At 38.5% G+C, this 15,771-nt stretch overlaps 1 protein-coding gene across 3 annotated transcripts in view; it reads right to left on the bottom strand.

Annotated features, from left to right (window-relative positions):
* The window catches only part of LOC131988207 (CAP-Gly domain-containing linker protein 4-like), a 39,449-nt gene that overhangs the window by 14,790 nt on the left and 8,888 nt on the right, over positions 1 to 15,771 (bottom strand). For all 3 annotated transcript variants that reach the window (XR_009395864.1, XM_059353280.1, XM_059353281.1), the window contains exons 6-9: positions 14,780 to 14,898; positions 10,704 to 10,952; positions 3,631 to 3,766; positions 2,778 to 2,909 (exon numbers count right to left, since the gene is read on the bottom strand). Coding sequence is in view for 2 of the 3 variants with exons in the window: in XM_059353280.1 (XP_059209263.1) it covers positions 2,778 to 2,909; positions 3,631 to 3,766; positions 10,704 to 10,952; positions 14,780 to 14,898 (636 nt within the window). In the remaining variant the exon portion in view is untranslated. The remainder of the gene's footprint in view (positions 1 to 2,777; positions 2,910 to 3,630; positions 3,767 to 10,703; positions 10,953 to 14,779; positions 14,899 to 15,771) is intronic.

Below are 15,771 nucleotides of genomic sequence, written 5' to 3'. Positions count from 1 at the left end.
ATGCTATTCCAGTCACGTCCACATCAATTGGCCTTCAAACCCTTTAAATATTACACCACCACAATAGAGCTGTAAACCAAAGAGGGCGCAAGAACCAAAAAAACCTACCAAGACAAGGTTTCTTAAATGTTCTAAGGTGACTGGACTGTATTATAAGAGGACATTAGTCAGGAGCTGAGGATATGGGCATCCAAGGACTGTGAGAGCAAGGTCTTGTCAGCAGTCTCATTTATGCTTTGTCCTTTGGCAGTGGTTCAGAATCTACTTTTCAAAGAATTTGAGGAAGATTAATATGAAAGCCCCAATGAAAGTGAAATCCTGTCATGCAGTGACATGGCTCATACAGGCTAGCAAAGTTGTGAAAATCTCTTTTTTGGCACAGAAGAGGCCATCAGCTGGAGTCGTGACTCATCTGGACACCATGGATGACTCAGTCCCTCCATACTCTGCTAAAAGCCCACAGTGTCAGCATGGAAACTGTCAGAACAGGGATCCCATTTTGGTACTCTGTGTTCCCACAAAAACTACTATTAACATAGCAACACATACTAGTTATTTTTTTAATAAAACACATTTCCTTTTACTAGATGATGACAAAATACATAGTTCATGCATATTTATGATACGGTTGCTTACTCATGTACTTACTGGAAAACTGTTACAATCACCCTGAAAACCAGGCTCAGACTACAGGAGTTTCGGACCAATTGAACCTGATTCACCCTTTCTGACAATCAGCTCAGGAATCTGGTCTTGGACCTTGGTTAGTACTGATGTTTGGCCCAGATTATCTGGTGATGTGAGAGGTTTACAGATCCAGTCTTCACCCTCCTGAAGTGCTGGCAGACTTATTTTTTTATTTAACCTTTATTTAAGAAGGGAATATCCCATTGAGATTGAGAACCTCTTTCTCAAGGAAGCCCTGGCCAAGAGGCAGCAAACACAAAATACAGTTGAAACAAAATTTTGAACTAAGCCATGGTGGTTTTGAAAAAGCTGACTCTTCAGAATGAAACAGATCACTTTTCAGATGCCCTCATAATTAAACATTTTTGAAATTCTAGCCATTGAGCCGAACATTAGCCATCACACTGTTGACAGAAACGGATCCGTAAAATCTCACCTGCAGTTCTCACAGACAACCTATGTTGACAGCGTCTCTCCACTCTAAGCTTTCTAAATGTGTTTCTCCTCACTGCAAAAATATCCAGCAGGATGCTGCACCGTGTTTAGTCTCCATTTGTTTGCATCTGCAACCTCATGAGATCATGTGAGAGAGATAACCTGAGGTGGTGTAATGCTTCCTCTGGCACGATAATCTAAATATCCTGTAGTGTGTGATGCAACATTCATTTTCAGATGTTTCAGATTAGAGAAAAGAACACTGTGATGATTTTCCTAATGGTCATAATGGAAGCTGTTTTCAAAACCTGTTAGGATTTAAAAACTCCTGTAGTCTCCAGCTTAACAGAAAAAAATGGACACTTTGCTCTTTTATATCTTACTAACATATTAAGAGATGAATGTAAAGTCAATGTAAAGGGACACACAAAAAATGTATACAGACAACAAATACATACTATAGATTTCCATGTATAAAACTGAATAAGACTGCTGTGAGTGTATGCCCCCTCAGCCAAGTTATAAGTTAATGTGTGCAGACAATGACATCCGACCAACAGGACCTTCTTTGGCTTAGTGAAGTAGTCCACTGGCTTGAGGTTACAACCTCAGTGTTCTGGTTTCACAAGCAGGGATGACCTTCATCATAAAATGGGCAGCCAAAAAATATTTAGTTTGAGCAATCACAGAGTACAAATTACATTAGAAGATATTTTGAGGATTTTATTGCAATTTCCCAGACCTTCTTCCCTTGCGTTCAGTAGAGTTCGTCTCCCTCTGGATCCTCCATACTTCAAACCCTTGCCAATAAATGGCAATAAATGTTTACAATCAATCCAAGGTATATTCTACTGATAAATTCACACAGTGCTTGTAGAAAATTCTAGTACCACTAGTTAAGAGGAATTAAACAGCGTTTTGGTAAGAATATGTTTTCTTTAACCAGATAGCAGTGACAGACAAGTGGTTCAGAATCATAAGAATATTACACAGGATGTGGACTCTGGTAATCTAGTTAGTGGAGAATGGGGGTCCATTACTGCCAAGACTTTTTCAGCACATCCTCCCCGAGGTAATGAAAAAATGGACAAGAGGAGGCCCCTGTTTCTATTGGTGCTTGTACTCTAAGTCTAAGTCCCAAACCCCCTTAAGTGAGCAAACTTGAAGGATTATTTCTTCAGCTAACAGGCAATATTAGGAGTCCATTCATCTGACTAATGTCGTTACTCCAAAATGTTTGGGTTTCTATAAGGTTGGTGCAGCGGTTCTTCTCCACATGATATGTGGTCTCTAATAATGTATCCACTGGTGTCCTCCAGGGGACTGTACATGAGATTACATGTGACATGAGGAAACAGTTGCCCTTGTAACAATTTTTACCTGTGTTCAAAAAAGGTTACACATTTCTTTGCCCTCAGGACGCTGCAGGCTATTCAAGTTCCCTGCCTTTGTAGTTTATGTTTTGACTTGATAACGTCTTTTTTAATTTTACAGTACTTCGTGCCAGAACTCTGCAGCTGGAGCAGTGCTAAAAAAAAACCCAAAGCTCTCTCAACAAACACTTCAAACAACTCCTGTATGATACATCATATATATACTTTTAACATTTTTATCAAATGTAAAGTGCGCCAAACTGTTTGCAACTTGTTCTTTACCTGTGTTTATCTTTGAGGTGATGCGGGACACATCAATGCGGCGAGGAGGGCGTGTGGGTGTAGACGTCTTTCTGCTGCTGGTTTTATGTCTTTCCAAAGGTTTGCTTATCTTGGAGAGGGGAGCAAAGATTCCTGTGGAAAAGTAAAGATTTTAATTATACACAAGTTAGAAGATGATTGTTGATATACAGCGTGATAATAGTCAATCAAACTATTTGGACAGCACCTTTAATACAGTTTGGTGCAGATAAAAGTGGCTCACAGATGACTCGCAAGTCAATAAGACAGAACAAGAAAAATCATAACAGGCTAAAAACAAAAATTAGTAGACACGCATGGATGCAAGACAATAAAAAAAAGGAATAGAATATAAAGATAAAAATAATGACAAAAATAATAACAATAAAATAGATTTAAAAGCTATAAGTAAAAGACAAAATATATTATATATAAATATTAAAATAAGAGTTACAATAAAACAAGGTAAAATTTTACCACAAAAATACTAAAAATATAGTATAATAAAGCAACTGGTTTACAGAAATTATTAATAATAATAATAATAAAATGGGCTCATTAAGTAGGTTCTAGGTTTACGTTTAAAAACGTCAGCATTTCCAGCCGCTCTCAGATCCTCAGGCGGACTGTGAAAGCTGCTAGCAAATAAATAAAACAGCAGCAGAGGACACACTACACATATGTTAACACATTCAATTTACTTATTGGCAAAAAGGGCGAATCCAATTCCCTTTGTTTGACAAGATACTGCTGAAACCTGATTGGGCCAATTAAGTCCTATAAATGTCAGTAATTGATGAAGCGAGTGGGGGAGTCAATGTGTTTGACGACTTACCATGTTTAGTTTGACAGGTGAAATACTGAACCCCTGCTACCGAGCCATCGTTCTTCCCCTCCGGTTTGTCCAACTCCACTCCGGCCCAGAGTCCTCCAGAGAACTCAGTGCTACCACAGAATCGTAGAATTCCAACCTGCGGACACATAATTATAAACCACACACAGTCAAAACAGATATAAACACTGTGTGCAAAACAAATCAAAACAAAGGAAGACATGCAACAAAAGAAGTGGCCAGTGCATCGAGCAGCGTGTGAAATTACATCTTCATGCCACGCATTAGGCCGAGGGCAGAGCCCCTATCAGAATCTCACAACATTTCCAAGTGTCTATGTGAACCTAAGCAGCAGAAGACACAAACAATTAAAAAGGGAAAATAGAGATCAAAGCACAAGACTGTGCCAGAACTAGTTGGGGAGATAATAAGAGTTTTGATTAGCCAGTCTTTACAACTTGGCACACTGTGATTCTGTTCTCAACGTGGCACAAAAATCTATTAATGGCTCATTCTTTCACAGCAAATGTCCAACTGGGCTAGAATTAGTATTTACTCATAGTTTTATCTCTATGCATCGCTGGTGTGCAGTTTGGATGGCCAAACAGCACGGGCTCTGCAGACTACAGCCACAAAAATACTTGACTATATAGGGATTTCAAGGGATTAGATCACAAGAACTGGGACTGAAAGTGGTGGCCATTGGTTTTCATTTTGTCACCATTACTTCGAACAAAAGCTGGTATCAAACATCCATGATGAGGTTAAAGTTTTGTCATCAAAAACATTTTTCTCCAGGGTCCATGTCGGCTACATGCTGACGTGTGCTGGGCTTATACCAAAAGATTTTCACGGTCCCAGAGTAAAAACTGAAAGTCTTTAGTAAATCTAGGAGTTTTACTGCAGTCACAGCGCGCTCCCGTCATCTCGATCGTTAAGTTTAAGGTAGTAATCTTCACTGTTTCATATCAGTCTTTTCCTAGTCTTGGGTTTGATATTATCACAAGTCGCAGTGATGTAACACAATCAACAACCAATAAATGAGCACAGGAAAGGTCCCCGGTTACAGACCAAGCAGTAAAACCACTTCGACAGGAAAAAGACATCACAATAATGCTAGTAAGCTCAGTCCTAAATAAAAATATAGTGATGTCATATATTTACGGCTACAAGCGGGATTTTTGGGGGCGCTGTTTCTTAGTAAAGAGAACAGTAAGGAGACCCAGTTAAAATGTATAAATAAATGTATACATAATAAATAATCAATGATTAATGTATGATTAACTAAATGAAAGTTGATAGAGCTGATAAATATATTCAATTAAACAATAATAATAATAATTAAATAGGACATGAATGAATATCATGAATTCATTTCTAAATTTTCCTTTCCTTTCTTCTTCCTTATATCTATTTTTACTGTAAAATAGTCAACTTTCCATGTCAGAAAAACAGAAACCCCTTTTCAGCTTTGTGGAGGTGCATTTTGTGGCGTCTTCTCCTCTTCTTTTTGTTGTTGTTTTTTCAACACAAACCACTGCACACACTAGAGCAGCTGGAGCCAAAAGCTGCTTCTCCTCCATTTGTGAGTTTTTACTAAGAGCATGATAGGGGAAAAATACATGGTAGGAAAAAATGCTAAAAGAATCTAGTTGTAGTCTTGTAAGTAGTTACCCTGCTAAATTAACAGTCTTTCTAAAATTTCAATCCGAGACTAGGCTGGGACTAAAAACTCTAAACACTTGTCTTTAGACGTGAGCCGTGTGAGCCTGTAGTCTTCTGATATATAGGTAGCATTACATGTAAGCTTGTGGTGACGAACAGACATGGATCTATATGGCATGATTAGGTTTCTAAGATTCTCAAGGCTTTAAGACTTGCTGCTTTCAATCTATTTCCACCAAAAATGTTCTTTGCAGTTAGGTTAATGCAAAGCTAAAGGTGAGGTACAGGCCATCTCCATCGCTATGCACTAACAGCAGAAACATCCTTTTTGTAAACAGTTCACCCTGTACCTACAACAGCTGCCTTTGATTTTTCTGCGAGCTACATGTACAGCACTTGCATGGTAAGTCTGAAAAGCCTTTAAGCCAGTGTTTACATTGACAGACAGGTGGAGCAAATTCAGACAAGCATCCTGAGCCAGGGAAGTTGTTTTCAACTTATTTTAAAATTCACACTTCCTTTAAAGCATTAAAAGGTCCGTGTTATCTCTCATGGCCGTAAATTCGAAAACATCACACAATTTTAAAGCTCCATTTAACTTCCATTCCTCAGTCATGAAAGTACAAAAAGGCACTCTGATATAATAAGCATCAATTGTCGAGATCTGTGAGAAAAGGTAGAATGAAAGCAGGTTTTATGCCACAGAGGTCAAGAAAAGTGTTTCATAGTGCCACTGTATAGCAACTTATTTGTTTTCAGCGATCTGCAGAAATAAAAGCACACTCATTAAATGACTCTGAGATAGCTTTACTCAAATGGAAGAGAAATTAAGAGGCTTTTACACCTTCTTTTGTTCAAATTAATTATTTCTCCAAAACACTGAATTTATTGGTTTCAATGGTTGCTTTAGCCAGTGTGATTAAATGAAAAGCTGAGTATGTACAATATAATGCTGCAAGTCAGCCTCAAGTGGTGAGGAGTAAAAACAACTGGTCAAGTTGAGTACTAGTATGGAGGTAATTAAAAAAAACAACTAAGTTTTAAAAAGAAACAATGAATGAAGAAACAAGAACTAACTCAAGACATCAAGAAACATTTCAACTTAAGGAATGTTAACCCCAAAAACAAAAAACATATTTCTACTCTTACATGATTTATTTATCTTGATGCTTTTGGTGGGAGTTGCTGAATGTTTGGGATCCCTCCGGGTTTTAACTTCTCTTGAATGTAATGGAACTATATGGCACTCAGTTTTTTCACTTCATGTATTTTTTGATCCCTTGAGCACCACAAGCTATTTTCAGATATCATGACCTGTACGGTTACTAAAGAAAATCCACTACATGGCAACTAACATCATAATAATCTATATTAATAACAGCACTACAAGTAAAGGAAAAACTGTAAGAATTAATTTCACTTAATCTCAACTACAAGCTCATGTTTTATAACATGTTTTTCTAACCTTATCCCTGTGTAATCGGGCTCTCCTGTCCAGTCTAAAGGATGACATGAAGTGTCTCAACTGTATTTTCCCTTTTGTTTTAATACCAACATCATTATTTGCCATTTTGAATGACTCTGGTAGTCTGGTCTCGTAAATACTGCCACACGCTTTCAGCACAGGCGTAACAAATTTAGCAAATATACCAATGTGTAAAAAACTGGTGCCAGTGCCGAAAGTGCAGAACAGAGCGTGAACAGTGAGAACACTTTAATTTATCCATCTATGAAGAAGGAATGTGGACAAAAGAAAACAAATGATTGGGCAACCACTGTCTCATTCAGTATTTTCCTAACCTGTGTTGACGATATTATTGGACAGAGTTATGATGAAAAGTGCAGCAGCAGATGTGGAAACAGCAGTTTGTGTTTAGTATGACTGATGCAACTGCAAAGACTAGCACAACAATTAGTCATACTGAGGATAGGAGTAACCTTAGGCTTTGTGGAATTCAGGTGCCCATAAAAGTTACAGGCTTTTGGTCATATTAATCTCAGGTATTTGGGGTTCTTGGTAGAGACGGGAAATGTCAACCTTAAGTGCAAAGTCAGCTGCAAGTGAAGAGAGAAAAGGATGTTATGGATATTACTCAAGCAAGCATCTGGGCACGTACTCGTGAAGCTGAAGCACCAACGACTGCAACAGAGGTGTCTGAAGGTTTTGTGCATAACAGTGGATGTCTCTTTCGCCTGCTTTGTTGGATCACTATGCAAATTCAGGGTGGACTGAGCTCATGCTGTCAGCCTGATGACTGAAGGCACACAACAGTCATTGGAAAAAGGCCGGTTTTGTAAAATTTAGCACGGATTTCTGGGGTTGTCATTGCTTTTTTGGAGCAGGAGCACTGTGTAAGAAATTGACAAAGTCGAACTGTGCCATGAACATAGTTAGAGAACAGTAAATTATTTGACCTGTGGGGCTAAATCTCCTCTGCTTTCAAAGCATGCTTCTTGTCAAAAGGATTACACATGGCTTACACCACCACACTGAAGTCGGGTGGTTAGGTTGATGCAAAGTATTTCTTTGCATTACATGAAGGTATTGGGCAAACTTGACAGTTGGGTGACATTTTTGGCCTAAATTCATAGTTAAGGACGGGTTTAATGAACTGTACAGAAGATAGAAAAAAATCTTAAAAGCAGCAACTGCTGGAAAACACCTCATCGTGCACATGCAAAAATGTAGACCAGCTACAGTGATTCACAGTAAAGTGCATGTTTTAAAGACATTTTTAGAACAAATACTGTATTTACCTGCTGACTGGACTAAATACTTATAGTGCAAACAAAAGGATGCACTGAAGTAGTTCCGTAATAGCACTATATTTATATATGCATCCATTTTGATGAGCCCATTACCCTTTTCCCAGTAACAAATAATAAACCAACATAGTTTAGCTAACACTGACAGCTGTGCACAGCATTGGTTGTGTGAGGTTCAAGAACAGGATGATCCACAGACAAAAAGGAAGAGTATGAACATTTAAAAACTGTCACCAGACATCTAACAGAATCACAATTGGAGTTGGATGAACTTAAACATGCTCAGATAAATGTTGATGATATGCCAGAATGAACTGTCAAACATAACCCTGAATGCTGGAGGAATGCCAAAAGGGTGTTGCCTAGCAACTGGAAACTATTTTTTCTTGGTTGAGGGATGAAATAATTGCAGAAAAATTAACCAAAGCTTCTGTGTTTGTTTAGGATAAACCACAGCACAGCTGCATGGCACTGATGTGATGCGGCTACTGGCACAAGGCTGATTGTGTATCAATCCTTTTACACTGTTTTTTATTTTTTACTAGTCATCTATGCTGCACATTTTAATTTTACAAGGTATTGTTAGCACAGTAGCTGCTAAGATATAACAATTCAATCAATAAACCCACCGAGAAAAAGATCTGTGCATTCACTTCCAACTCTGAATAAGAAGATGGCAGAAATTCACCTCCAACATTTTATTCATAGAAGCAAACAAAAATCTGCTCAGTGCCACTGAGTAACTATATTTGTGCTGTGTTTGCAGTAGTGAGTCTGCTCCCCCTCCTGTAATGTCTCTGTAGTAATACACAGAGAAAAGCTTTGTTAATGTAAACATTTGGATAACTGCAGGGACTCCGTTCACTCCCCAACCGAGGTGCTTCCAGTTTAGCCTGGTGCACACAGTTTGTAGGACGGGAAGCTGTTGAGGGATTGTGTTCTTGTCACTGCACTAAAAACTCATGCTGGCTGGTCTGGCTCCTCTACAAAGGGGGGTGGATTGGACTAGTGTCATCCTCCCCACAGAGGCTCTGTGTCACTGCAGCGATGTTTTGCAACATCATGCGGGAGGCTTTAACTGGCAGACAGGGAGCGCTGGGCTCCGGCTGCTGCTACATGGAGGAAGATGGGCGCCGTTCATCTGCATGTAGCGCCTGCACTGCAGTGACACAGAGCAAGTTTCCCTTTAAGCCCTGCTTATGAAAGATTTGGGAACCACAGAAGTGGACATAATCGTTATGATCACCCATTGGGAGTATTTGTGTTTTTTTAAAGATTTTTTTTTTTGGCATTTTTGCTTTTATTGAAAGTGATAGATAGAAAGGGGGAGACAGAGGGGAGGACATGCGGCAAAGGGACCTCAGGCCGGATTTGAACCCGGGTCCGCTGCAGGAAGGACTCAGCCTTAATGGTACGCGCTCTATCAGTGTGAGCCACCGGGACGCCCCTATGGGAGTATTTGTTTTTGACTGTCACCATACAGGTATTGTTTGCAATCAGTGCATGCGCAAAACGGAGCAGGAGCTGGAATGACACTGCAACATCAGCTAATGTGGATGATGCGTAAACATACTGTGAAAGGGTCAAAGTTCTAAGATGAAAACACACGTGGGCTGTGTGTTTTCATAATTTATGTATAATTTACTAAATTAACCTAATGCTGTACGGAAGAAGACTTAAAAGTAGAGACTGAGACCATAAACTCAATATGAGAATGTTCACTGAGGTTATAAATCAAGTGATCTTGACTGTATAAAAAAACTGACATATTTTTGCAACCAACTTGTTGGACATTAAAAGGAATGCAGGTTTAAGGCAGTTACGCATTGGCTTTACTTGGTACTACTTTCCAAACATATAAGATTAGGATCTCTGATGAAATTACCTAAACATTTTCACTGGTGGTGTAATGGTTCTGAAACTGCAAACAGCACAACAACCACTGATTGTGTCGTGTTTCTGCCGTTCAGATGTTAAATCTGACAAAGACCTCTAGAGGAAGAGAGGAGGGTCCTCTCAGTAGTCCCCAAACTATAGACTCAACACCCCAAAGCTTCTAAGTGAAATTTCCCCACTGGTCCTGTCTGTTTATTCTATAGAGAGGAAAGAATGTGCATTTCCTTGGTTAGGAACAATGTGATAATTTGACAAGTTATTATTTAATTATCCAAGTCATTTGTGTTCAGTTTGGAACTTTATGAAAGTGTTTTTTAGTATTCCCGGAGTGTTTTTGTAGTTGATGTAATAAAGGCCAGAAACTCATGCAAAAAAAAAAAAAGCTAATTGGGGCTCAAAAATTGAGGTCTGAACCATCTGTGCAATTGAAGAACAACTATTACACCCCTACTTTTCACTCTTAGTAAAATGTAATAATGGGTTAATAATTGATTCAGTTAATTTCACAAATGTTCTCCCTGTAACGGTAGAAGTGTAAATTCTTTTAAAATTGAAAAAAAAAAAACTGATCCTCAAAGTTTTTGATAAAGTAATTTTGAATTTGCACAACTTTGAGACATGGGAAATTACAAAAGGGGATATTTAAGTAGAAATGCTGGCACAGCTTTAAGCAAGACTGAATTACTGCAATCAAAGGATTAAAGATATTTATAATAGTTCCTGCCTTTTGATAGCGACCTACCACACACCTTCTGTCCAGCTATCACCACGCGGTCACCAAGTCGGATTCCCATGGTGGCCAGCTGTATCCTGGCTTTATCGGAGAGAACAGGAAGGGACTGGCCTTGCAGTGTGAGGGACAAAGGGGAGCTGGGTCGGGGTAAAGCCTGTCTCAGCAAAGTCCGGAGCTCTTTGGCCACGGCGGCTGCATCTGCCATCTCCAAGGGCATGTCGAGCGGGTCAGGGACCACGTCTGCTGGGCACTGCCCTTTTTCATTCTGTTGGAACAGACAAGGAAAAAGCACAGAAGATCGATGATAAAATGATGAATAACAAGTGAATTTCAGCCAACTTTTTTTTTTTTTTTTTTTTTTAATTTCCCAGAATGCCAAGTAATATAAATGATCAATATTGATGAATATCAAATGCGGTATCAACCTCATGACAGGCTGCCAAGGCATCAAAACCCAACCTTTATTTTTGCTGCCATTATCCAAAAATTGAGTTATTACTTCTGTAACGAGGATGCCGGGCTTTAATCTCATCTGTGATCCCAGAAGAACCCCTTCATTTTGTGTTTTAAAGCAGCTGATCAGCTTCCACACAGCATGGGGGTTTAGTCAAGTAGCTCAAAGAGACTAAAGTCAGTGAGAGTTGAGACAGAGTCAGCAAGAGTGAAGTAAGTGAAGGTAGAAGGAAACGGCTGTGGAGGTGGTGGGGACCTCTTTGGGCACTACTGTGCTGGAATAACTGGGGCCCACATGTGTTCACCATCCCCTCCAGCAACAAAACAAGTGGTCTTTGATAAACATCAAACAGGAGCTCGCTTTTCATTGCAAAGTGTTGTTGTTCACATTATTGTTCCCAATAACAGTGAGCCAGTGTACACATAACTTCATCTCTTCACAGCTCATCTTTTGAGACACTATTTCACAGGACTGGTTCAAGGAAAGAACTGTTCAGTTTAATGGGGAGTCTTTGTACTAAAACAATGCTTATTTTTTAATATTTATAATATTCAATCTACTCATCAGATTTGCAGACATGTGACCACTGGTTTTGCGAGATAAATAAGTCATTTTTTGTCTCCAACAGTATAAAAGGATAGATTCTGATTTTCTTAAAATCTATAACAATGAAAAATGAGTTTCTAGTACATACATCATGCGAGTTTTGTAATAAGATACATTTATAGAAATATTTTCATCAAGTTGTGAGCTCATGGGAACAGTTACAGACAATGTTTTAATGTTTAGTCCTACTGTATATATCTCTTACATATATAGAGGACAGAATATTGGAAAAATCTCAATATATTGCAATGCAAAACAGTTCGATAAATGTAGACCAAGCTTCGATCGATTCGATTCAACTATGGAATCGAGAAGTCGCTACTTTAAGTAAAATTGATTAATTCCAAAACTACATGGATGATAAAACTGAAATGTTATATATCTGTTGGTTAAACAAAAAGGAACAAGATATTATACATTTTCAAAAACATTTGTACTGTATACAGTTCATGGCAGATTTGCCTGCCAGGAAAACATTATGGAGATGACTTTACTGCCCATCAAAAATCCAGCAAACATGCCAAATAGAGTTTCAGCAGCAGTGGTTTCAAATCTGAAACTGGAAGTAAGCAATCCATTGGAACAACTTGCAACTCAATGAAAGTTGATTGGGTTGCTTTAGATATAACATGTAAGGTAAGAGAAGCATGAAAGGCCAGCAGTATTGTTTGTATTCTTCCATTTCCTTAAAACGTTCTACAAATACAAGGTTTTATGTGAAGAACTTCTGCTGAGCCACACAAGAGAAATATCAAACTAAACCTGATCCAAATCTGACCTTTACTCAAAAAGATTTTAATCTGAAATGATCTCTTTATACTCCAGTGTCAGCCACCACCAACATTTTTCACATGCAAGTGACACAATTTGATAAGAGCATTGACATACAATAAAGATCAATGAGAATAACAAAATATATCCAACAGTGATACAGTGATAAATTATATGCTTTTCTTTACCTCTACTAAAATGGTTTTGGTCACAGTAAACATATTGCTTTCCAGCTATGAAGAGGATTACTACTAGGAGAAAAAAGGAATAGCAATATCAGAACTTGTATAACTGATGCAACATTTCTCTGGGGCTTATTGGAAGCAAAGACTTGATAAATAATAAAGTAGACAGAAAATAATCTTCCCTCGGTGGAGTTTAAACTTTAGCTTGGAAAGATAAGAAACAAGCTTCCATTTCTGTGACCTAGAAAATCTCTAAATAAAGGGTTAAAAAAAACAAGCAGGTTCATATCAACCAGTGTTTATGTGCTCTCCAAGCTTAGCATTCATATGATAAAAAAAAAAATATAGAACCTCTGCATTCATCTTGGAGTATAGGAATTATTGGATTATGGTGTGCAGTGCTTTGGTGACCTCCAGTGGGAAAGTTAGCACACACAAAGAACAGGCACCATTTCTCTTCAGAAAGAGATTTAATGCATCTGAAAAAAAACATATGTTTAATATTAAGGATATAATGGCATATTGAGAATTCTAGCATGGGTAGAAACTTTCAATTTAATTTATAGGCTATGCCAGAGTGTATGGTCTCAATGCCACATCACCATCTGCTGGGAATCTGCTGTACATCCTTCAGTTCAAAGGAGCAGTTGATGAGGGCTGTTCAACAAAGCCCTTAAACAAGGCTCTAAATGACTGCAACTGAGAGGCACAATGCAGACAGACTGAGAACTGAGAGATGCTCCATGTGGTAGATCTAAGCTTTTTTGGGGTGGTGTCATCTGCCAGCAGAGCCAGAAAATGCAAAAAGGACAGAATATCTGTAATTGGATAATTGTGAGGCCTGAGGGAGGATTCGCAAGACTGGAGTCCGTTTTATTTTTTTAACTGGTCATAAGGACTTCTTGTGCAAAGGTCTCCATCAAATTGATGTAATTCTGTAATGCAGTAAATAAAGGAGCCAGGTTTACATCACCGAGAAGGGCTTTGTAAATGTGATGGTGGGAAAATAGTGGGAGTGAATTTTCTATTTCCAGTGAGCCCTGATTGATGACATCTGTGAGCAAATACGGGGGGCGGGAGCGGTATCATGAACACCCACAGTCTGACAAAATCCAATACAACAGCCACGAAACAAACAACTTTTGCGAAGTTTATAATGTTCAGTTTTGGCTGAGAGTATCAGAAAAGTTCAGTAACATTTTTAGGACTGTGGTTCGTGGTGGTGGAGGTGTTGTATTGGAATGCATTATGTAAAAGGTGTGGACCTGGAGACACTGTTATACTACTGTAGCTGGATCTACCACATAACAGGTTTTGAGTACTGTGCCAGGTGATATATCCATCTGTGAACAGATTTTGTCGAGGTGATGGCATCACATACATCCAAGACACAATCACAAAACTTTGCAGGGCTGTAGGAGATAAAAATGAAGGCCAAGTTTGAAGATGGGTGTAGTCAGAGCAAAACACGGGAAGCAGGTTGGTAGGAAGAAGAGAAGGGGCCACAGGACCCGTCCCACTTTGCATCCCTGTTGATCACTGGGATAGGATTGTGTGTCATGAAGTGATAAATAAATCAAAGTGGCTTGGAACCATTTTATTGAACTAAAATGCATTGATAGTGCTGCTTAAGAAAGACTATTTATTTTAATCTGAGGGAAAATTTAAATGTCAAGAGAAAGGCATGGCTCTTGCGATGGTTAAGTACATCAATTATTAGTTAGTACCTCATATAGAACTTTACTGAGTTTGTAACTAAATATGGGTATAGGATTAAATGTAATAATAGTTTGGATGAAATGGTTAAATTTGTCAACATTACATTAATTTAGCTGACACTATTATCCAAAGCAAATTGATTTGGTCAAATATGGTCACCAACTCCAAGTGCCACAAACAAGAGTAGATAGAAAATGGACTGTTTCACTTTTTTTATTATCATTATTATTTCATTGACCAAGGTACAATCTGAACATTTGAGTTTTCATTCTGTGACAGAAGTTGTGTAAAGTTCAACAAACAGTCATGACAGTCAAACTTGCATGCGAGTGTATGTGAGAAAACAAAGTCACTTACTCTGAAAGCAGGGTTGGCTCCCAGCTCCAGCAGACATTTGACAGCCGATATGCACAGGTTGGACGCAGCGATGTGCAGGGCGGTGCCAAAGTCAAAGTCACTACAGGTGGCATCTACCTCTACACAAAAAAAAGGCAATCAGGAGGATGTTTCTGTGGGATGGTTATGCATTGTCTTACATCATTATCTAATAGTTACTCAAATTTAGACACTGACACACAAATATTACTATATACAAATAAACGTTATCACACCTCACTGAGAATAGACTTGATTTGACATGATCATAAGTACTGGGAGTTCAAGTTCCACCACGCCAGCAGAGCTGTTGGGTTTTTTGAATAATGAAATCTATAGAGCATATCATGTAAAAGTTGTAAGGAGAAAAAGTTTGTTCATGAATCAGCTATACCGGCTTTACAGAGTTATCTCAGATTTGTTGAGTAAAATCCAGAACCCCATCAAAACTGCAACATGGACTGGAAGAAAGACCCGCCAGATAACTCAGCAAACCTGCACCTGTGAACAGGACCCTGGTGCATTGTTGAGTCGCTACTACAGCAGCTGGCAGCTGTTATCAGGGCCAAAGGTGGTCACGAACAAGGCCTTCGATTTTTCCGGTCTCTCAGGGTATTTAAATACGCATATCGTGACCTCTTACAACCCTTGTTGCCCTTTCTCGATAGTAATTAAAACCCTGATTCCAAAGAAGGGGGACAAACGTAAACAAAAACAGAATGCATCCAATTGTGTATATCTTGTCTTTCTACTGTAAGCAAGTGAATGTAGGTTTGAAAAGGATTGCAAATGATTGCTGCTTATTTTTATTCAAGGTTCTTAGCAATTGGAGTAAATAATTCACAGATCAATGAGTTTTTGTTGTTCAGTAGCCACACTTTTTTATACATTTATGATACAGATCTAGTAAAATCTAAAGGGTCCTCTTTGGTGCTATATATATATATATATATATATATATATATATATATATA

This window comes from Centropristis striata, chromosome 16, assembly GCF_030273125.1.
Source record: "Centropristis striata isolate RG_2023a ecotype Rhode Island chromosome 16, C.striata_1.0, whole genome shotgun sequence".
Lineage (NCBI taxonomy): Eukaryota > Metazoa > Chordata > Actinopteri > Perciformes > Serranidae > Centropristis > Centropristis striata.
Note: the sequence above shows the minus strand (reverse complement) of the source record. Positions and strands in the feature narration are given on the sequence as shown.